The 21,932-nt window shown below is 40.1% G+C and overlaps 3 protein-coding genes and 1 non-coding gene across 10 annotated transcripts; 2 read left to right on the top strand and 2 right to left on the bottom strand.

The window, feature by feature from the left end:
• The first annotated feature begins 60 nt into the window (after positions 1–60).
• On the top strand, positions 61–16,222 carry skic3 (SKI3 subunit of superkiller complex). Of its 6 annotated transcripts, XM_085181431.1 has the most exons (42): positions 70–107; positions 744–841; positions 986–1,082; positions 1,199–1,342; positions 1,595–1,686; positions 1,841–1,916; positions 2,007–2,153; positions 2,393–2,491; positions 3,190–3,298; positions 3,396–3,536; positions 3,650–3,748; positions 4,949–5,073; positions 5,219–5,305; positions 5,452–5,555; positions 5,679–5,805; positions 5,936–6,115; positions 6,256–6,380; positions 6,467–6,717; positions 6,859–6,961; positions 7,663–7,845; positions 7,988–8,126; positions 8,212–8,290; positions 8,793–8,854; positions 8,941–8,997; positions 9,092–9,160; positions 9,477–9,551; positions 9,780–9,921; positions 10,046–10,139; positions 10,266–10,343; positions 10,446–10,570; positions 10,667–10,790; positions 11,408–11,632; positions 11,849–11,921; positions 12,040–12,093; positions 12,314–12,425; positions 12,742–12,870; positions 12,970–13,094; positions 13,265–13,429; positions 14,074–14,226; positions 14,716–14,846; positions 15,639–15,762; positions 15,921–16,222. In XM_085181431.1, exons 3-42 carry the CDS (start codon positions 993–995, stop codon positions 15,996–15,998), a joined length of 4,695 nt encoding a protein of 1,564 aa, XP_085037557.1. In that variant the 5' UTR covers positions 70–107; positions 744–841; positions 986–992; the 3' UTR covers positions 15,999–16,222. The 6 variants fall into 6 exon arrangements, with proteins under 6 accessions (XP_085037556.1, XP_085037557.1, XP_085037560.1 ...); XM_085181430.1 differs by having other exon boundaries at positions 61–107; positions 741–1,082; XM_085181434.1 differs by lacking the exon at positions 744–841 and having other exon boundaries at positions 89–107.
• Positions 16,223–16,337: 115 nt separating this feature from the next.
• On the bottom strand, positions 16,338–17,784 carry LOC146506971 (uncharacterized). Its single transcript, XM_085181487.1, has 2 exons — positions 17,665–17,784; positions 16,338–17,155 (listed from the first exon to the last, which is right to left on the bottom strand). The coding sequence occupies exon 2, from the start codon at positions 17,123–17,125 to the stop codon at positions 16,445–16,447; it is 681 nt and encodes a 226-aa protein (XP_085037613.1). The 5' UTR covers positions 17,126–17,155; positions 17,665–17,784; the 3' UTR covers positions 16,338–16,444.
• Positions 17,785–17,846: 62 nt separating this feature from the next.
• trnai-aau (transfer RNA isoleucine (anticodon AAU)) lies at positions 17,847–17,920 on the top strand. Its single transcript has one exon. It is a non-coding gene; the product is annotated as a tRNA-Ile (tRNA).
• Positions 17,921–19,960: 2,040 nt separating this feature from the next.
• On the bottom strand, positions 19,961–21,930 carry LOC146506969 (uncharacterized). 2 transcript variants are annotated; one of them, XM_085181485.1, is made up of 2 exons: positions 21,773–21,930; positions 19,961–21,225 (listed from the first exon to the last, which is right to left on the bottom strand). In XM_085181485.1, exon 2 carries the CDS (start codon positions 21,206–21,208, stop codon positions 20,537–20,539), a length of 672 nt encoding a protein of 223 aa, XP_085037611.1. In that variant the 5' UTR covers positions 21,209–21,225; positions 21,773–21,930; the 3' UTR covers positions 19,961–20,536. The 2 variants fall into 2 exon arrangements, with proteins under 2 accessions (XP_085037611.1, XP_085037610.1); XM_085181484.1 differs by having other exon boundaries at positions 19,961–21,251; positions 21,773–21,929.
• Positions 21,931–21,932: the final 2 nt, after the last annotated feature.

Here is a 21,932-nt window from a genome sequence, read left to right as displayed (position 1 = left end):
TCCAGCTGAAGCGCCGCTTTGAATTTTATTTTGAAAATCAAATCTCGTTACTTTTCTTCTACTTCCGTGTCAGCTGGAGAAGGCTACGCAAGCTGTCAATGTAAACAGTAGGTGGTCCAACTTTTATCTCTTTTTAATTTCTAAGCATCTTCAAAAGATACATGGGGTTAAAGTTAACTCGACCTATTAATAAAGTTGAATATTAAGTGTAAATCATGGTTCTAAATTTACTTCCATTCTAAAATATGCATTTTATGATCGGAACAAGCCCACAGCTCAAGCTAATGTTGCTCACTAGCAGCATTAGCCGACAATCATCTACTAATATATGTAAATAGATAGATAGATAGAACTTTATTAATCCCTTGGGTAGGTTCCTCTGGGAAATTCAGTATATAGAAATTCACTTTAGACTCCTGCAATATAGTGAATCACTATGTGGCATAATCTCTTTCCTAACACACAACCCAGTCCATATTAATACAAATATGCAGAGAAATTTTAGGCTTCAAGTGTTTTCATAACACTTAAGTTAGGGCTGGATCAAGTGACCCTGAGCCTTTGCTTAGTTACACTGCAATAGATATAGGTTGGTTGTGAAGGGCTTTCTGCAAATCACTGACCTCACTTCTTTTTCACTGTGTCTATACACACAGACTGAAATGCAAAGTCAATGCATATTACTGCAAATGCAGTGTGTCTTTTTTTGTGTTTCTTCCTTCACTTCCAACCGGTCCCAGCAGATGGATGTTTCTCCCTGAGCCTGGTTCTGCCAGAGGATTTTTTCTTGTCAAACCGGAGTTTTACCTTCCCACTGTTGCCAAGTACTTGCTCACAGGAGGTTGTCTAATTATTGGGATTTTCCCTGTATTATTGTAGGGTCTTTACCTTTACCTATAAAACTAGCTTATAGAGTTGAGATCTGATCATTGTGTAGAGTTTTCTGTTTTTTTGAAAGGTGTATTGCTTTGTTGTCTCTTCATAGCAACAAGATGTCTAATAAAGAAGTGAAATCCGCGCTGAAAAGTGCCAGAGAGGCCATTAAAAACAAAGAATTCAAAGAAGCTCTAAAACACTGCAAGGTAAACTATCTAAATTTTTTTTTAATAACAGTAAGTTGAAAATGTAATATGCTCTTCTCAGACATACTAGGAATAAAAATGTAAAATTGACCTTCCTCTCATCATTGTGGGTTTAGACTGTTTTGAAAATTGAGAAAAACAATTACAATGCTTGGGTCTTCATCGGCTTGTCAGCCAGTGAACTGGATCAACCGGATCAGTCACAAGCAGCCTATAAAAAGGCAGTGGAGCTGGAGCCGGAGCAGCTGCTGGCTTGGCAGGTAAGGTACAGAATGTATTAGTTAATGATAACTGTTCTTTCTCGCCATTTAATACTACGCTACTATGATCAGTTAATTTGATAATAATAACCAGTTGAAATTACTTCAGATTTAATCTGCATGCCTCTTATGATTTTTTTTCTTTAAAAAATAGATTCATCTTTACTCAGGATGTCATCCCGTATAAAATACCTCTCTCCTCTCTGTCCTCTATTAATAATGCACAGTCTGCATAATGGTTTTTTCTTTAAGGGCTTGGCAAATTTGTATGATAAGACTGATCAGTGGGACTTCAAGGTTGAGCTGCCTAATGTCTACCAGAAACTTGTTGAGTTGTATGCAAGGTAAGATATGGAAACATTTATTACCTGAAGTTTCCTATAAATATATAAAACAGATAAAAATAATGATTAATAAAAAATCTAATTGAAAGTAATTAATACACTGTGACACAATATTATGCGGTTACTGATTTGTCATCATGTTCTCGATTTGCAGCTCAGACAAAAACAAATGTTATGAGGTGATCAACAAATTGACAGAAATTTATGAGTCTGACAAAGAATATTTAAAGGTATGCAGTTTCAAGACCAATGAAAATAGATTGTCTATGTGTGTGTTTTATGTTTTTAACACATGTGAATATGTTTATGTATGTGAACAGCTGGCCAGTGTTCGGCTGCAGCTCATACAGCTGAAGGAAGAAGAACCCGTGGATAAGAAGGAGTTAGTGCAGCTATTGCAAAAGATGACCCAGCTCCTCTCAGACTGTCTTAAGGAGGTGGAGCAAGATAGTGAAATTCAGCAGCATGTAAGACCAAAATGTGGACTTTTAACTCATCAACATTATGTTTCCTTTATATGTAAACACTTTACAGTACTTGAGATTCATGCCTTCAAACAAAATCCAATGTAATAGGCTGGCTACAGCTGGCTCGCCATAACTTCTACATATCATAACCACCCACTGATTACGAGAAGCAAAAGTCTTCATGGTGTTTCCTACTGCACACACGTCAATGCTGTTCTTGGTTTCTTTGTGCTTATCAGTTAATCACAGCATTTGAGAAAGCTCTGGTTCTCATCGATCCTGTACCAGGAGAGGACCACAAGAAGGTCTCAGCTGACTATGTCAAATGTCTTTCTCTAGTAAGTGCATCTTCTCTTATGTCTAGCTAACTATCACAGAAACTTAAGGATCATTAGAGTCTGTGTATCCAAAAAGGCCAGCTCATTATAGGTAGTTATGCTTCTCAAAATGACCTGTGTTACGGATTCAAATATTGGGAATGGATACAAGAGGAAAACCAAAATAACAACACTGGTCCGGCCGGGTCAAGTCAAACGATGATTTAATGAACACACGCGTGGGAGATGGACACCATACAGCAGACAGCATCAGATCTCAAAATGGTGGAGCCTTGATCAAACTCTTATAGCCTCTAGTGGCCCCCACCTAATCATCAGAGCCTAAACATTCTTTCTCTCACACAGCGCCTAAGCTACGACCTTGGCTCCCTGTTTATCTGCTCCTGATGAGATGGGGCAGTATGCTCTGTTCTCTTCTAATCAGACAAATAAGGCGATGACTTTCTGTGAACAGTATTTCTTATAACTCAGCAGTATAATGCATCATAAAACAATATCATTCATTCACAATAAATCAACAGTCTAATGTAATGCAAATCAGTTTACCAAATGTAATAATTATCACCTTCTTCTAGTTCAGGAGCATAATGCAAACTGAAACTACATAATAATTCACAATCTTTAATTAGGGGTCTAACATGGCATAAAATAATATCATAACCCCACACCTGTTACTCATGAATCTGGTCTTACTGCAGCTACCACAAGAAGAAGCCAGAATGACTGCAGCATGTCAGTCCATGATTTCCCTCTACCCCAACCAAAGTTATCCTCTTGAGGTTCTTTGTCATCATTACCTTAAAACAGGTAAAATAAAATTTAAAAAAATCCTTGCCTTTTTGTATTCATAATGGATGTTCATAAATGGCAGAGTCATATGTATCTTCTTCTCGTTTCCCCAAAGGAAACTTTAATGAGGAGGCAGTTAGCTCTTTTTCCCGCCTCATGGATCTGGTCCCTGACAGTGGATTGGGTCATTTGTGTCTGGGCACGAAAACATTGCTTGAAGGAAGGTATAAAGATGCCATTGATGACCTTACACAAGGTGAGTTGTCACAGTAACAAACAATGTAAAAAACATACCTTAACACTTTATCCTTTAACATGTGCTCTTGATGGTCATTTTTATTTATTATCTGTCTCCTCCACTTTTATTAGGATTGAAGAAAATGAGCTCAACTACAGGATGGTACAGTCTGGCTGAAGCCCAGTTTAAAATTTACAGATACGCTGACACCGCTACATCATGCTCACAAGTAGGGCTGGGCGATATGACCCAAAATTCATATCTCGATATTTTTTACCTGGACGGCGATATAAGATATATATCTCGATATTTTTTTTAAAGCCATAAAGTAAGAACAAAAAGAGAGTTCTTAGTCAAAGCTGTGTCCCAGATGTCACACAGGCACTTTTATTAACATAGAGCATAGATGTACATAAAATTTATTCAAAAAATGATTAAATAATAATGCTCCATAAATAAAAGAAAACAATGTTGTTTTTGTGAGTAACAAAAAGCTCACAATTGTGCAGTCAAAATGTAAACTAAAAGACGCTGAGCATAGTAACAAAGACAGATTTCACAGCTGCTCTGTTCCCAACTTCTACTGTGTGACTGACAGCATTGAGTTTGAAATCCTCTTCGTAACCACGTCTCTTAATAGGTGCCATTTATGGTCCTTATACACAGTAGGGTAATGTTACGTTGAAGCACAGTACGTATCACTCCGCGAGGCTCCTCGATAGCCGTAATGTTCTGACAATCCATCAAGCGGTGCAGCAGCGTAGCTTACCAAAGTCGTACTAAAACATTTTTTGACAGATTGCTGAACGCTGTGTACCACATAAAATCGGTTCGCGGCCATCAAGCACAACCAGAATTCATACATAAGGCGCGCTGTAAACTTTTGAGAAAATGAAAGGATTTTAGGCTGTGCAGCGCCTCTGGGCTGCATGGCGTTAGCGTGGTTAGCTCGTTAGCGTGGTTAGCTAGCTAACACGTTGACGGCGTCCAGCCCCACGCACGGGGCGACGCGCAGTAACTCGTTAACGGAGATTTGCCGTGTCCATCTTGTCGCTGCAGGTGAAGCGATAGGGGAGGAGGGGGAGTTGTGTTCAGTGAAGGAGGGGTGAGGCAGAGTAACGTTGCGTAAAGACAACGGTGGACGAAAGAGAGGCAAACTTGCGGCTCCACAAGTATAGTTATAACGTAACATAGACTATATCGATATAAAGGATATTGTCACATCTTATATCTCGTATAAAAATATATCGATATTTTTTAAAAACTCGATATATCGCCCAGCTCTACTCACAAGGTATATTTAACTGTGTCCACTCAAGACATCACCAATATTTAATTAAAAAGAGGGTGACTAAAAAGGGTCTTTACTTTAAAGATCAATGTCTTTAATCCCTGAAAAAGACACTTCAGTGTGTGTCCTTTTTTATTAGGTTTGAATGTGTGTGACTCTGAAGAGAAGGAGCTGAGGATCAGACTTCTTCGACTAAAACTAGAGGCTTTAGTGAGAAGTGGAGGAGAGAAAGCTGGAGAGCAGGCTTTGGAGACATTTAAACAGGTAATGAGTTGGTAAATGCTCGCTTTAAACAGCATTGTATAGCTATAGTATTTAATTAATAAAATTGTTGTGGAGATTGTTAGAAGCTGTAAGTGTTGATATAACATCAAAGGAAATGCCACATCTGTGTCTGTTTGTTTTTTAGATTCCAGAAGCTGAAAAAGACCCCGTTTTGTTAGCCCTTAAAGGACGTGCATACCTTAACAAAGGACAGACTGATCAAGCACTTAAGGTTGAATTAAATTAATACTTACTGATTCTATCAATGAAAACAACATATTTCTGTTATTTTAACTAAGTTATGATTGCAGGACGTGAGGAGTATGTGTCTGGTGAACTGATGAACTGGCCAGCATTAAACTAGTCTGTCCTTTATAGGTGTCATCACAACTGGTGGCTTCCAACCCAAACCTAGCCCAAGGATTGGCTCTGAGAGGACTGGTGCACTTGGCTAAAGGTGAAAAGCAGCTGGCAGAGCAGAGGTAAAAAAAAATTCTTTTTTTATTCATACTTTCTATGGCAGTCTACTGTCTTAAACTTATATAAAAGAGCCCATTTGCATGGCATAAAATAATTTGGTTCATCCCACCATTTTTTTAATGTAGTTTCCTAAAGGCTGCAAGTCAGAGCCCAGACTGTGGAGAGTATTTTTTTTTGCTTGGACAGCTCTACTGGGACATGGGAGAAGAGACCCGTAAAGACCGGAGCAAAGCTCACACACATTTGCTGAAGGTTTGTGAAATTATTATTGAAAGTTTTGTGTATGTGGTAGGAAAGGTGAATTCAGGTGCTAATGGGTCAGTCTTTGAAAATAAGAGATGAATGACATTTTAGTTTGAAAGGCCTGTTTTGCCCTTTTCAGGCTGCAAAGCTAGATCCACACCTTGGCTGTGTATTTCGCTACCTGGGGCATTATTATCGGGACATTGCAAAGGATTATGGCCGTGCACTAGGCTGCTACAAAAAGGCCTTTCAGCTGGACAATGAAGATGTGGAGTCTGGCGCTGCCTCGGTGGATCTCAGTATGGGGCAGGGAGACATGGTGAGTTGTCTTGGGCGTGAAAAAGTCACCAAATTCTGAGAATCGGGCGTCTTGTTTGGCTCCTTGCTATTGCCTTTAGTCTCCTTACAAGTTTTTTCCCCCGTTTTATGCCTTCTTTCTCTCTTTGCTGATCGACACAGGACGCTGCCTTAGCCATTCTTCAGTCTGTGTTAGAGAAAGCCACTCCAGGCTCGGCTAAATGGGCCTGGATGAGACGAGGCCTATACTACCTGAAAGTTGGAGAAAATCAACAGGCCATAGCGGAGTAAGATTTACACATCTGAGACAACTAAATTTATTACCACGGTCTAAGTGTATAAGTGCTGTTGAATATTTTATTTCTAATTTTAGCCTGCAGGCCACTTTAAGAGCAGACCCAGAGGACTGGGTGTGTTGGGAGTGTTTAGGTGAAGCATATCTAAACCGCCGGAGCTTCACAGCAGCTCTGAAAGCTTTTGGTAAAGCCCATCAGCTTCAGCCCTGCTCCATCTACAGTGTCTACCAGGCTGCTGCAATCAAACAGACTCTGGGCAAGTTCAAAGAGGCTGTCGCAGAGTACTTGCTGATCACAGCAAAGCAGGACTATGTCCCTGCTCTTAAAGGTAAGTGAATGTTTCATTGTACCCTTTGGATGCACTTTATTTGATTTAATGTAATCTATTAGGTATTTTATTGCACATCTTCAGGGAGTGATATGTCTAAATCTGGGCATTTAATTTTACTTAACATGTTTTTTTATTCAGGTCTTGGGGAGTGCCAGCTGTCTCTGGCAAAAAGTTTAATGCAGGACTGCAGAGATGGAGGAGCCATTGACCTCATTCAGCAAGCAATACAGAACCTCTTCAGGTAATGACAACACACTCATTCAACCCGTGAACCCTAAAGGCCACAGATGTCTATATATGACATCTGTAATATTATTATAACAGCAAACAGGTACTTGCTAGTGAAGCTATGGTCCTTTTAGCGGTGAATATACTGACATTTGATTGACTAATGGTAAATGGACTTGTTCTTATATAGCGCTTTTCTACTCTGTCTGAGCACTCAAAGCGCTTTATACAACTATTCATTCACCCAATCACACCAGCACTTTTTTCTGACCTAAGTGCTAAGTAGTCTACCATTCATACTCCAATGGATGCATCGGAGAGCAACGCGGGATTAGTATCTTGCCCAAGGATATTTGGCATGCAGACTGGAGCAGCCTGGGATCGAACCACCGACCTTCTGGTTAGTGGCTGACCTGCTCTGCCACCTGAGCTACACCCCTACACCCCTACAGCCACTAATCTATTTATTATACCACTTGACATTATTTGGCAAAAGTTTAATTTTATTCCAACACTTATCTTGTTGCTGGTCAAGAGCTTCTTTCGGTATGCTCCACTACACATTGCTGAGAACAAGAAGAAAGGGCAGCTCGGGGATGGTGTGGCCATTGCGTTTACTGTAGGGCTGTTCCTCGATACTTCATCTGGTGGTTCTGAACATTATGCTTAGCACACTTAGTCTTTTTCTAAGATTCTTTACTTTGTGATCTCCAGAGCTGTACAGCTGCGACCAGACCTTTCCTGCTTGTGGAAGCTGCTGGGCGATTCTTGCACTGCAGTTAGCACCGTCTCCCCAAACAGAGCCAAGGTTATAGTGCCAGCCCTACTTGCTGGTTTAGATGCCAACACTGAGAGCCAAATGCTCAACCAGGCCCAGACACTAAAAGTCGGTGAGAGGTATGGCCATTATCATATCATTATAAGGCTGATAATGCATAAGAATAGTCAGTTACTATATATTTGTGCTTTTTTTTACATTGCTTATCCTACCTGCTCCTGTTGGCCAAGCAGAAATTGAAACTGATATGTTTTGCCACAGGTGCTATGCTCATGCTTTGAAGCTGATGCCTGAAGTTGCCAGTCTGTGGTATGACTTAGGGCTCAACTATTATCACCAGGCCAGCCTTACACAGAATGACCAGAACTCCCCAGCTATGGACATTGAGAAGGCCCAGCAGGTTATTTGCCAAATCCTGTAAAACATCTTTGCATTGTTTGTTCCAGAAAGAGGTCTCTATCTCATGGTATTTTTTGTCTATGCAGTGCTTTAAAAAAGCCATCATGATGGACAGCAGCAACCACAGCTACTGGAATGCCCTGGGAGTTGTTTCCATGAACAAAGGTAACGACATTCTCAGGTAACGGGTATGTTTTTAGAGTAAAAGCCTGTATAGCTTGTTTTATTTCCCTTATTTTTGCACTTAGGAATGAAGCAACATTGTCCCCCTGAAGTCTGTTGAAAGCTCTGCCTGTTATTATTTCTACATAAAAAGAGTCAAAATGTTGTGGCATTTGAAAAATATCTTTATTTCTCTGACAAGAGTACTAAGGTTTCTCAACTTAATGGACTTAAGTTTGATATATATGTTGTTAAGTTACAAAAATAGAAAAGCAAATCTTATAAATAAATTTCATTTCATTTAAGTCACCTCAAGACTTTTAGTCTACAAGAAGGTGCAATCATTTTTACAAAACCTTTTATAATAAAGAAAACCCTGCAGTTTGCAGTTCACTTTGAAGAGTCTTTCATTTCTTTTTTTTTTTACAATTATAAATAATTATATATTTCTAAGCAATATTTACAAAAAAGAACAAAATATTTTCTCCTTCTTTTCTCACATCAGATCTTGAGAACTATGCTCTGGCTCAGCATTGCTTCATCAAGTCCATCCAAGTTGAGCCTAATGTACGTACAGCACATTTGCTGTAGAGATTAATAAAGTATTAGTAAATATTCTGCTGTTTTTACGTGACTCTTAAATGTCATTGCAGAATGTTGTGGCTTGGACAAACCTTGGTAGCCTGTATCTGAAGAAGGAAAATATAGAGGTATGTGATTACTTGGTTTATGCTACATATTTCTTCTCTTTTTATCATAGGTGGATGACATTTATATTGTTCAAATGTGGATTTATTGTTTTAGCTTGCACACGAGGCCTTCAAGATTGCTCAGTCCTTGGAGCCACTTTATGTCAACTGCTGGATCGGACAGGTACCACTCTCAGCATTTATTGATAACTTGAAAGCCCCCAAGCCAAGAAAATATCACATCACAGGCAATGGTTCACTGTTGATGAATGCATACTATTTCTGCATATACATTTAAAGCCACAACTAGCAGAGAGAGGTAAAATTATTCCTTGGGCTGTATTTTTGGAGTAGTAAGGAATGTGAAAGACATCATTGCTCGGTGAGGGAGCTCTATAAAGTTTGATTACACTGAAAGTACTGGCATAACACTGTGACTTTTTTGGCCTCTTTGTCTTTATCTGTCTAAATTATAGTTTCATCCTTTGTCCTCCTACCAGGCGCTGATAGCAGAGCGCGTGGGAAGCTATGATACCATGGATCTTTTCAGGCACACCACTGAACTCAGCACTCATGTGCGTGACCTGCTATTGTAATACCCACTTATTAGCAAGATAATAACAGTGTTTGCTTCACCTTTCTTAGTCGCTGTGCTTAGTTTTAAGCTCCAAGCCTTTTAGTTGTAAGGATATAGTAATGATGGCATGGTACAACACAAAATTATGTTTTGCTTTGCTCTGTCAGACTCGATATTCCCTTCATTTCTGTCTTTCCTTATCAATCCTGACATGTTTCTCTGTCAGATGGAAGGCGTGAAAGGATATGCCTTCTGGGTTTGCTCCACGCTGCTGGATAAGAGCAACAGAGACTCAGAACTGTACCGTTACAACATCGTGCAGATGAATGCCGTCTCTGCTGCTCAAGTGGCACTCAGCAAGTACACAGGTACGTCATGTCTTGCGTACTGATTTGCACACAGGATCCACAGATGTTGTGGTTTTCACTTAGCTTTGCATGTGTTACTGGCAGACTTTTTGGTTATTTGTATATTTTTTTGCATCTCTATCAGAAAGGATTCAATCAGATCCTGATGCCTTCATTATGCTGGGCTATCTGAATGAGCATCTGCAGCTGAAGAGACAGGCCTTACAGGCTTACCAGAGGTATGTATTTGAAATACACTGACTGTCTCTGCTTTCTAATTGATGAAGCAGTATAACTGAGAAGGAACATAATGTTATATATATTGGGTTTTCAATGACCTTTTGCAATCCAATATGCTTCCTCAGAGCGGTTGAACTGCTTCAGTCCACGTCCTCTTCAGAAGAGTTGGCATTTTCTCTGGGCAGCTATGGCCGTGCATTGTGGTAACCAGCTGTCTCATTATGATATACTTAAACTATTTTTTTCAAATTGCTTATCTTTTATCCTCAATGTCACTTTTTTATGTTCCGCTCTGGCTTTTTCAGCACTTCAGGTCAGTGGGAGGAGGCTGTGCATGTTTATAATTCCACTCCACTGCAAGAGCTCAGTGACCTGGTCGGGTTGGCTCTGGCCTACTGCAAGGCAGGACTCATCTCAGAGAGCATCAGCGGTAAGGACTGGAAAACACCAAAGTAAAGAGATTTCATATGTGTTTACATGTCAAAGGGGCTGTGTATAAACTGCTGCATGTGTGTGTATATTATAGCCTATGAACGCGCCTTGGCTGTGGCTTCTAGTGAGAAGGAAAAGGCTTATATACTGACAGCTCTGGCCCTGCTGCAGCACCAGCAGGGTAACCTAGACTCAGCCAAGACTCTGCTGTTTAAATGGTGAGTTGTAGTGAGTGTTTTATGGATTGCACTAGTTTTGTTGTCCTATTTATCTGTCATTTTAATCAATAATGTTGGTTTTTCCCATCGTTCATTCATTTTCAATATTTGCTAGTATTAAAAAAAAAAGATCAGAAAGCTTTATTGGTTTTTGTTTTATGTTTTAATGTTGGTTGTAAAAAGAGCTTTTTGCTTCCCAGTATTGCTGAACCTGAAGGACAAAACATTTGAGTCTCCTTTAATCACTTATATTGTGCTCTATGGTTTGGTTGGAAGAGCTTATTTTATTGTGCACATACTGTCATTTTTCAGGTTTAGACTTGCCACAAATGGTTCCTATTTTTTATTTTTATCTGCACGCCACTGGGAGTCTGCCCAGTATCTACACATAAGCTCTGGCTGTGTAAACCATAAAAATAAATCAAAAATAGATATGTTTGATAAGTTTCTACTTTAAAAATATGCTGTTATTCAGGAAAACTGTCAAGAAAACAATTTAATTATGTCATGGGAAACATTTTGAAATGTTAGATAGAATGATAGATAGAAATAAATAATATTTGTACTAGTCTTAAATTTAAGCTGAAACTATTTGTTTTTACTTTTTGTTCCCATAGTTCAATGTTAAAGGAGCCAATTTCAGAGTCCCTGGTTTGTTTATGTGCGCTCGGACTGGCCAACAGTGATGCTACACTTGCTGCTGCTGCGCTTACTGAGCTCCTAAAGCAAGGTTCAGCCTCTGGGAGTGCTATCGAGCAGCGATGTCTACTCACCTGCACCTTGTTGGCTGTGCAGGGGAATTTTAGTGCAGTGCCAAGGGAGGTTTCAAGAGCTGTGCACAGGTATTTCCCTTTAATGAAATTTGCATTAATGATAAGCTTGCCTTTACTTCAAAAAACAAATGATTTTGCTGGTATGTACTCTTTTACACTCTATGCATTTTATTCTACTCTCTAGTGATCAAACAAAATAATCAACCACAACTGCAACAACCCTGGACACTGCAGCAACAGATCATAAATTTAACAACTTTCCATGTTTTCTTGATTTATTTACAGCAATCCTGGAAATGCTTCTTTGTGGGCGCTTCTGTCCAGAGTGGTTCCACAGTACTACCCTAGAAAGGCAAATGTAAGCCTGTGTACATACACAAACACAGCATGCACTGCAGGCTAAGCCTGACAAATCGAATATGCTCAAACACATTTGGTTCATTGGGGTTCATGTTTTTCACTTGTTTATTTCACAGGGTGCTGCAGTAGCTGGCCATGTTGCCTGTCTCTCCAGTATGAACCAAGGAAAGGTAAAAATGTGACTTTTATCTTATGTCTTGTGTTCTCCGGTAAACCTTTAAAAAATCTAACTGGCCCATTTAATTTAGCAGTACTTCCTTTTTCACAGTTTTTGTACATTGTAGATATATTTTAAAACTTTTAACAACCAAAACATCCAAAAGGTATATTTTACCCATATATTCACATTGTTTGCATGTTAAACGGTTGACTTAACTTGTGTGACTGCAGAGGGCGTTGTTGTACAGTGGAGTGAACCAGCTGGCCAGTGGCAGACACTCTGGAGAGGACAGTCAGAAGAATGCATTGAAGACTATGCAGAGAGCTGTGCTGCTCTGTCCTGGTAAACACACACATTATTTTCTTACACACGATAAACATGATATTCTTTTTATTGTCTTTTAAAGCTGGAAATATAAATAACAAATACAATTTTTTTTTTAATTCTCTAATTTAGAACAATTAAATTCAATTAGATTGAGGAAATACATTTCCTTTTCTTGCCAGGAAGGCTTGTTAATGTTTATTTATATCAGTGGAGTGTAACCTTACCTACATAGGAAAAATGGCTGTTTTGCATGTGACATTTATTAAAGAACACGGGTGTGTGAGATACTTGCTTATACGTATTTGAGTTGTCATTCTGCTCTCTACTTTAGATGATCCAGCAACGTGGGCCGGATTAATGGCTGCTTGTTACACCGAAAACACTTCCTGTTATCTTTCTGGTTCTGCTCCTCGCAGACAAGCGCTGCAGCAGACCCTTATGTCTGTGGTTTCTGAGAAAGGTATGCTCACTGGTGCTCTTTTAATGTCGCCCCATTTGTGTGCTTGTCTCTGCGTATTTGACTGTGTAGCTAACACCTTTTTGCGGTTTTGTGTCTCAGTGCGTAGTGTGGATGAAATAGAGCGGCCTCTAGCTCAGGCTCTGGAAGGATGGGTACTACAACAGGCAGTGACTGGTCTCATGCTGGAGGGACAGCTAGAGCAAGCAGAGGTCCTTTGCACACAGGTAGGATATTGGGGACTCACACACACTGTGTGCACACCTCTAACTTTGTCTCCAAAACACTCTGAGGTACACTGAGCTGAGCTGTCCCTCAGATAGCCATTTCTAATCTTGTCCATTCTGGCAATATATTTAACTCTGCCACCTTTGACACAGTTTTACCTTTATCACAGGTCTTGAATGTGTCCCCTGAACATGCAGCAGTGATGTTACCACTGAGGCAGGTGCAGTGTCAGCGCCTCCTTTTGACTGATGGTGGTACTGTCCTCCCAGAGCCTGTGTTGGAGCAGCTCAGCAGTGCTGTGATGATGAACCCTACCAACCTTGGGGCATGGCATGTAAGCGTTTACATTTACCCGCTTATCCATTTAAAGTACTCCAGCAAGGCTAGAGTGACTAAGTGATGATCTCTTCTTTGATTTCAATTACCAGTATTTTCATTGTTTGAAAACTGCAAAACCATGTTGTTCACATGGACACATAGATGTGTCAAGAGAAGATAAGACAGCATATTGGAAAAAAAGGTTTTGCTCTCTTGATAAAATTATGTTATTTTTCTCCTCTACTGACATTTTCTCTTGCTTTCACTAAGACTCTGAACATTCTTTACCTCACTTGAAAACCTCAAATTGCTGCACTTAACATCAAGTAGTTGCTACCAGTAACAGGGTAGCAGCAAAAGCCTTGAACATATTGGCAGTTGGTGCTACCGTGTGACAGTATATATGTGGAGAATGAGAAATATAGCATTTGAGCTTCATTATTAATATTCTAATGAAAATGACAATATTATGTAGTTATAAGTATTCTTCTAGCCATGTTATCTTTTGATTAGATGACGATAATGGCATCTTAAAACAGTAATTATGCTTATCCTCTCATATTTTCTCCCCCACCTGTCACTCAGTGAATTTTTGTCTCTGTTCCAAATCATCTTCATTTATTCTGTGACTCCTCTGTTCTTCTGCTTCCCTCTGCTCAGTGGCTTGCTGAGGTGTATCGCAGCCAGGGCCTACTGGTTCAGGCGGTCATGGCTTACAGACAGAGTCTCCAGCTGGCCTCGCAGCTTGGCATGCACAGCTGTCAGGTAGCCAGCCTCCTCCGACTGGCCCTGCTAGCTCTCGGGCCTTGTATGGTAAGTATATGTTTTGGGATTCAAATCAGGATCTACAATTTTGAGGTGTGAAATTACAGCTATTAAAGCAGGATTATACTGTAGCAATAGAAACCAAAAATGTTATATTGCATTATTTAGGGAATAATGTATTTATTTGTTCCAGAGGTAGCATTTTAGCAATAAGGACTCAGTTGTGTTTCATAAAAATTACAAAATTCAATGAATACACACAAAAAGCCAGAGTCGGCTCTTTTTTTTACACCCCTGTCAAGTAAGGACAGATTCAAGGTAGAGGAGATAAAAGATTGATGAATCATAGGATGAGCAGCCAAGGCTAAGTGGCTGACAAGACATATTGCTAAATAGAGCTTTTAGTTAGTGCATGTGTTACACATGTTGTTTGGAAATAATATAGCTTGACGTTTTACACCTTTACTAGATGAATTTATTTTGTGTAGGTTTCACTTATCTAGTTTTCTCTGAACCATGTGTGATCTGACTTCTAAGGTGGGTGTCCCAGGAAATGACTGGAAGGACTTGGTGCTGGAAGCTACTACTGAGGTCTTGAAGCTGGACTCATCCCCTGTGGCCCTTCTTTTCCAGGCTCTGCTCCAGTTTGTGACAAAGATGGCTGCTAGGTCGGTGCAGCTCCTTATGCTAAGTTTATTTACGTACATAGAGGTGCAGGTTGCAGTGCTGTTGGTCAGCCCATATAGCCATGAAAATGATTTTATCCCTGTAGATGTTTAATTTAACGGCTTAAGTGATTAAATGTAACATAAGATTCTTAAAACTTCAAATCCATGCTTCCATCTGTCTTTTCAATATATTGGTACTTTTGGAACTGCAAAGCAACATTTTATGTCCTGGTAGTATTATAGCATTCTGTCACCCTCAGAGGACTGCCAGTACGGTTAATTAGAGTACATTCATGAGAATGCTGAGCTGAGCAAATATGCCAACTATGACCTGGCTAAATTCCTTGAGAAATGCTGCAGAAACTTCTGTGCCAAGCATAATCACAGTATCAGGAGCTCTTTTCATTTCATTTCATATTAGTCAATACTGATGGGAGAGAGATAACAGTTATAGTATCAGGCCAGACTGAGGTGGAGCAGGTGGAGACAAGTATCAGGGGGATTTGTGACAGGATAGCAGATAGTAGTTAAACCTGCTATGACGTACGGATGCAGGAGGAAAAGGGGAAGACAATAGAGAACGTTTATGAATGTAGTGAAGAAGGACATGCATAGGGTTGGTGTAACAGAGGAGGATGCTGGGGATAGGGTAAGATAGAGGCAGATGATCCTCTTTGGTGACCCGTAAAGGAAGCATCCAAAAAAGGAAGAAAAACATTTACATGGGAACAGGCTGCCTAATGGATAGTAATCATGTTATACGTTTGTTCATGTCTGCTGTGTCTTCTATAGGGAAACAAGACGCTTGCTGGAGAGGCTGGTTTACATTCAAGATATACCAGCAACAGTGGTGCAGGTGGCCAGTTGGTATCTCCTGAGACACCTGCATGCCAAAAACGACGAGGAACTCATGAAGGTGAACATGCAGCTACCTCATTCCTACAGACACCACTTAGGAACATTTGTTTGGGAGAAACGTTTGTGGAAATGGTGACAGCATACACATAGTTAAACTAAAAGTGATTATTCTTGGTTCTTGCCTTTGTAATCATTTACCACCACTTCTTTTTGCAGGTCCTATTGCAACATGCCAAAATGAACGGAGATCAAAGATTACTGGAGTTTCATTCAGTCCTCAACTCTTCATCCTGAACTTTGCATCCATCTCCTTATGCTTTATGAAATCACATTGCTTAGCAGGTTTATCACCAGACAAAAAACACCACTAGCAGTGGGTCTTTAAATGATGGCTTTAATGGCTTTACATGATCTAATCACCTCAGTAAGTTGAAATTATGATTGTCACATATTTCAAAATGTGCTTAAAATGCAGGTACCACATCCACATTCAAGGCTAAATAAAGACATTTTCCCAATATCTAACGATTGTCTCATCTTGATTACATGTAAACTATAAAAGACAGCAGTGTAAATTAGAATGAGCAGTGACTTTTAAAATTCACATAAAACTTTGTAAACAATATTCAAACATCCCTAAAGTTTAAGAAACAGAAGAAACTTTGATTCATATGCATTTTTTAGTTTTTTTCTGACACACTGCCGGATCATATATGTGAATCCATCCATGTCACTCACTCTCAAACGCTAACTGGACATACATGTTTGCTCATAAGAATACAGATGTTTTGCCCACAGCCCCAGCATGGTGTCGTGATGTGTGGAGACTGCTGCTGCCTGCGTTTGCATAGTGAACACACGTCCAAAGCAGCAGCACCACACACTACTCCACCCGGGACTGTGCTGGAATGGCTGATGTTCTTAGTCACCAGATCGTTAAGTTCTGTCTGCACATTGTGTGGAGCCTTTGCAATGCCCACGACTGTCATTCTTTTGGGGTCAAACACACAGTCCTCTTCCAGGCCGCTGGGCACAGCTTTCATCCCACAGTTAGGGGGTACCCAAGCAGTGTCATATCCCTGCGTGCTCCAAGTGTACTGCATAGGATGGTTGTCCTTGTCAATGCGTTTGACACGGCCAACACGCACGTGTAACTTGAGGACCACACGGTCTGCAGGGCTGTTGTTCAATGGATAACGTTCTGCCTTTTTCTTATCACGGCTGACGTACACACCCTTTCCTAGCATGCCCCCCTGTGACTGCTGAAAGCCATTGGCAATGATGCAACGTGCATTGGCAATGCTGGTACCATGGTACATGGTGTAGACACCCCTATCTTTGGGTTCCTGGGAGGCTGTCAGCTCCACACTGGGAGACTCATCATCATAGGTAACCTCCCATCCAAAGAACTGTAGCGACATCCTGCTTCACAAATGGCTGCTGTTTAAGCCCTGCAAAGACCAGAAACCATGTAAGGCATGAACATTAATGCCAGTAACTTATAACAAATTCAGGAGAGGTTCAGGGCATACAGTTTATTGCACATAGCTCAGGACTTTGACCTCAGTGAATCAGATTGGGTCAAATGTTAATTGTGACAACGGCAACTGCATTGTTAGCTGTACAGATTTCAATTTATAAGTCTACGTGACAAGAGAAGTACCTTGTTTATGTCAAAAAGTACCCCAAACCTTGACTTTAAGACAGCTGCTTAAAGTCCAATCTACAGTTAAAGTTACATAATGTATCCTAATATTGTAAACTATACTGTATAATATAGCGAATTTGGTAGTACTGAGTATTTAGATGCCCAGAAAAGAACTTACATTATATGCAGAAATCAAACAATATTTGGCTAAATTAGCGTTAGCCGATTTTTATCCAACACAGTAGGAGTCTAAGGTTTGTCATGAAAACTGAGTACCGATTACTCGCGATAAATAGAACGAAATAGCTGTACCTTGTGTCGTTTAGGCTGATTGAAGTTCACGAAGTTAAAAGTTAAAGCCTTTTGTGAAGAGCCGTCTGTTCTCTTTCACTTCCACTTTCTGTTCAGCTTCATAATGGGAATCTCCTCCCTTTAACTTTCAGTTTCCTATCAGATGTTCTGCTATGTAGGGTCTCAAAGTCACGCCCTACACGGGCCGGTTAGCTCAGTTGGTTAGAGCGTGGTGCTAATAACGCCAAGGTCGCGGGTTCGATCCCCGTACGGGCCACGAGCTTTTTTACCTGTATTGTACTCATAATCATTCAAAGTGCTTTTAACAATGATCTTTTTAAAGCCACGTTATCGGTTAAACAGTTAGACTCGAGTACAAATTACTTTTGCATACTGAGTCTTTGTAGAGCAACTTTTTTGTTGCCAAGTTTGGGGAAAAAAACAACAATATAGATACCAACACTGGTATTGGTTTTGGACTGATACTAGTGTGATTGGATAGATAGGATAAGATACCGTTATAGGTTTAGTATCGGCCCCAGTGTTTACTTGGTATCCAAATATTGCAGCACTACTCCCGGAGCAGCATAAACTGGATCTAGCTTGAATACAAAGTGAAGTGGGTGGCCTTATTACGTAAATGAGCAAAAAGACAGGTACATCATTATCACTACATTAAGAAACATATGCCACAGAGCCCAGGAGTCTGACAGCTTCATTAAACAGTATCTGCAAAACACCAGCCTGAATTAATGTCAGCACTAAAAATGTGACTGTATTAAGGAGAGGGAATGAATCAATACAGCATGCTACTGCAATATTATATCAATACAGGGACACCAAGAGGGCTCATCTCATGCACCACCATCCTGATATAATTTTAACCAAGTACAGTTTCATTAAATCAGCTCACCTGAAAAACCACCCAACAGTGCACACACTTAGCTCAACAAAGTATCTGATAATTCAGAGCAAACTAATAGCACAGTCACAATGCTGTTGTTGTGTTGCACACACAATTACTTTTTATCTCAAGGCAATTTCACAGGCCGCCAAATAGGAGGCAACCGTTCTGCAAACAGTCACAGTCTGACTTGGGCTGGCTGCAATCACAGATTGTCAAAGATTTGCCAATAATTGCTGTCTAATTTATAAATACAGCCAGATTTCCAAACATGTTACTGGTCATATTCTTGTAGAGCAGGAAGCTTGCTGAGTGCAAATGTAATAGTTACATGTGAATTTCTGTCTTTAGACGGCAACACTTTATTATCAGAAACAGATTGCATGTAATTTCCAACTAGACCACATTTAATTTCAGACTGATCAAATTGATTCTGTCTTATGAAAAAGGAAAAATATCTGGGACCATCTTTAATCAGTGTGAAGGAAGCGTGATGGTTTGGTGGTGCTTATATGATTGTAAAAACAAGGAAATGTATCACTCCATTTTGAAAAGCCACTCCATTTGCTATGGATGCTGCTTGACTCTGGAGTAAATTTCCTCCCAAAACAGCACAACAATCTGGAGCCCAGCTCAAAACTACACAATCCCGCAATTCTATCCATAATCAATTGTCCGTCACAGCCACTGAAGGTCAACCTTACGTGTTTAGGTTTTATGAGTCACGTGACATTTTTTGAGTTTCCCCTCAAATGTCTCAGTGATAATGCACGTTGCTTAGATACAATTCTGAAATGAAACAATTTGGTCTCTTTATAAAGCACTGTATCAATGCAACTGTACTATATTTTATGTCAGCTATATGAGTTACATGGATGTTGCCTTGAGTATACTGGGAAGGACCAGTATTTTATGTCACTTTGCTGACCAAATACATTATGGCTTTGGAACATTCACCACTAAAAGCACCATATTTTTTGTGTTTGCATCATGTACATTGCTAAAGTAGTTTATGTTTAGTCACACTACCTTACAGAAAATTTGAGGTTCGGTTAACAGAGGATTAAAGAGCAGAGAGGCTTGTGTGGACATATGATTAGCAAATCTGAGAAAAACACCCAGGTCACCTTTTTATATTGTGTTGATTTCACTTGTAGTATCCTATAGTACAGCAGTTTCTCCTTTCCTTCCTTCTTACTTTGTATGACTCTCATTGCTCTGTACCATCTGTTAGGACATTTACCTTTGAAAAACAGTTTTTTTTATTATCTTGAAATTCTGATTGTCCCCCACGCCTTCAGATTTGCCTATCGGCCACAGCTTCCAAGACTTTCTCTTAGTGACACACAAATGGGAAATTACTAAAACGTAAAATATTCAATTCAATTCAATTTTATTTAAACAGCACCAAATCACAACAACAGTCACCTCAAGTCGCTTTATATTGTAAGTTAAAAACCCTACAATAATACATATAGAGAAAAAACCCCTATGAGCAAGCACTCACAGTGGGAAGGAAAAACTCCCTTTTAACAGGAAGAAACCTCTGGTAGAACCAAGGGCAGAGGGCGGCCATCTGCTGCAACTTCTTTGGTTGAGAGAAGGAAGACAGGATAAAAGACATGCTGTGGAAGAGAGCCAATACGTGTGTTCTAGTTGTTATTTTTAGAAATCATCAGTTTATGGACTTTGATATGACAACAATGATATTTATTGTAATTCTTCTTTTATTTTGGTAAATACAGCAGTTCACCTTTCTTGTTTCCATATAACAATAGCATGAATAAAAATCAAATAATCTAAAAGTGATACATTCAGGATACGAAATTAACATTTTAATAAAGTAAACAAGATACATCCAGCATTAACTATTGGAAAATGTTGCACCAGCTGTGTCAGCTTGTCTGTTGTTGGCCCTGCTATGACACATCAGTTGATAAACAGGCACATGGACATCGCCTATCCAGTTTTTTCTACCTTACTGAACTGTCATGGTCTTCCTGGACAGAAGTGCTTGGACATAAGAATGCAGAGGTTCTGCCCACACTTCCAGCACTGTTGCTTGATATGTTGGGCGCCCTGCTGTGTCTTTCTCTTGCAAAGGGGACACACATCAGCAGAATCACCAGCTCCTCTTCCAGACTTTTTGGACGTTTTTGCAAGAAGCTCCTGAAGCTCTGTCCTTATGGTGGTATCTGGTGCATCTGCAATGGCCACCACAGTCACTCTTTTGGGATCAAACACACAATCTTCCTCCTTGCCGCTTTTCACAGCCATCATGCCACATTTGGGGGGCACCCAGGCAGTGTCGTAGCCATGTGTGTGCCATGTGAACTGCATAGGATGGTTGTCCTTGTCAATACGTTTGACGCGGCCAACGCGTACACGCAGCTCGAAGACCACACGGTTTGAAGAGCTGCTGTTCAATGGATAACATTGTGCCTTTTTCTTATCACGGCTGACGTACACACCCTTTCCTAACATGCCCCGCTGCGACTGCTGAAAGCCATTGGCAATAATGAGACGTGCACTGGCAACGCTGGTCCCATGGTACATAGTGTAGACTCCCCGGTTCTGAGGTCTCTGCGACGGCTCTAGCAACACACCAGTAAAAGAGGCACCATCGTCTACCACCTCCCAGCCATAGAATTGCACAGACATCCTGATATGAGAATGGCCTGCAGAGGATGACGAAGATTTGCAGCTGTGAAACACAAGAATGCAATAATTTGTATATTTTGATGAGCAAGAAGAAGAAGGAAAAATCATTTTCACTACTAATAACTACACTCACTACTAGTAACTCACTGCTAACTACTAATAACTAAAGATGACAGCGTGAACCCCATTAAAACACTTTCAGAACTGCCATTTCCTGAATGTTTCTCATTTTTCATGTTCACATTCACATACTGTACACCTGTGCAATTAGTTTCTCACTTTTAATGTGTCCTCTTCATCCTTTGTTTCATCTTCTCTTACATTTTGCTCTTTTTGTGTATATTTAAAGACTATCTTGCTGTATTTCTTTTATAGCTTTTCGTACCATAGCTTGCTCTTCCCAGTGTACTTCATTCCTTCCTCATATTCTTAGACTAAATCTCTCGTGTGAGCGTAGCTTTCTTCTACAGCATAATTATGTACCCCCATGTAGAAAAAGGCTGTCTCATAACTACTTCATCAATCTAGCTCAAGGCTGATTAACGTTAAAAACGTAAATCTTACCGTAAATACGGAGAAGTTTTGTCTGCTTGTGTCCTTTAACTTTCTGATCAGTAGGTTTCGTTTACGGTGTTTGATGACGTCACTCAATGGTATGTAATTTTCACCGTCAGGGTTAGGCCGGTTAGCTCAGTTGGTTAGAGCGTGGTGCTAATAACGCCAA

Source organism: Neolamprologus multifasciatus, chromosome 12 (assembly GCF_963576455.1).
Source record: "Neolamprologus multifasciatus chromosome 12, fNeoMul1.2, whole genome shotgun sequence".
NCBI classification, from domain to species: Eukaryota; Metazoa; Chordata; class Actinopteri; order Cichliformes; family Cichlidae; genus Neolamprologus; species Neolamprologus multifasciatus.
The sequence above is the reverse complement of the archived record's forward strand: the minus strand, read 5'-3'. Positions and strand labels throughout refer to the sequence as shown.

Bases quoted from the DNA above. Each gene is read 5' to 3' on its own strand.
- LOC146506971 (XM_085181487.1), bottom strand. From the start codon at position 17,125: ATGTCGCTACAGTTCTTTGGATGGGAGGTTACCTATGATGATGAGTCT.
- LOC146506969 (XM_085181485.1), bottom strand. From the start codon at position 21,208: ATGTCTGTGCAATTCTATGGCTGGGAGGTGGTAGACGATGGTGCCTCT.
- skic3 (XM_085181430.1), top strand. From the start codon at position 993: ATGTCTAATAAAGAAGTGAAATCCGCGCTGAAAAGTGCCAGAGAGGCC. The intron at 9,922-10,045 runs GTACGTCATGTC...CATCTCTATCAG, and splicing joins GGCACTCAGCAAGTACACAG to AAAGGATTCAATCAGATCCT. The intron at 12,426-12,741 runs GTAAACACACAC...TCTCTACTTTAG, and splicing joins AGCTGTGCTGCTCTGTCCTG to ATGATCCAGCAACGTGGGCC.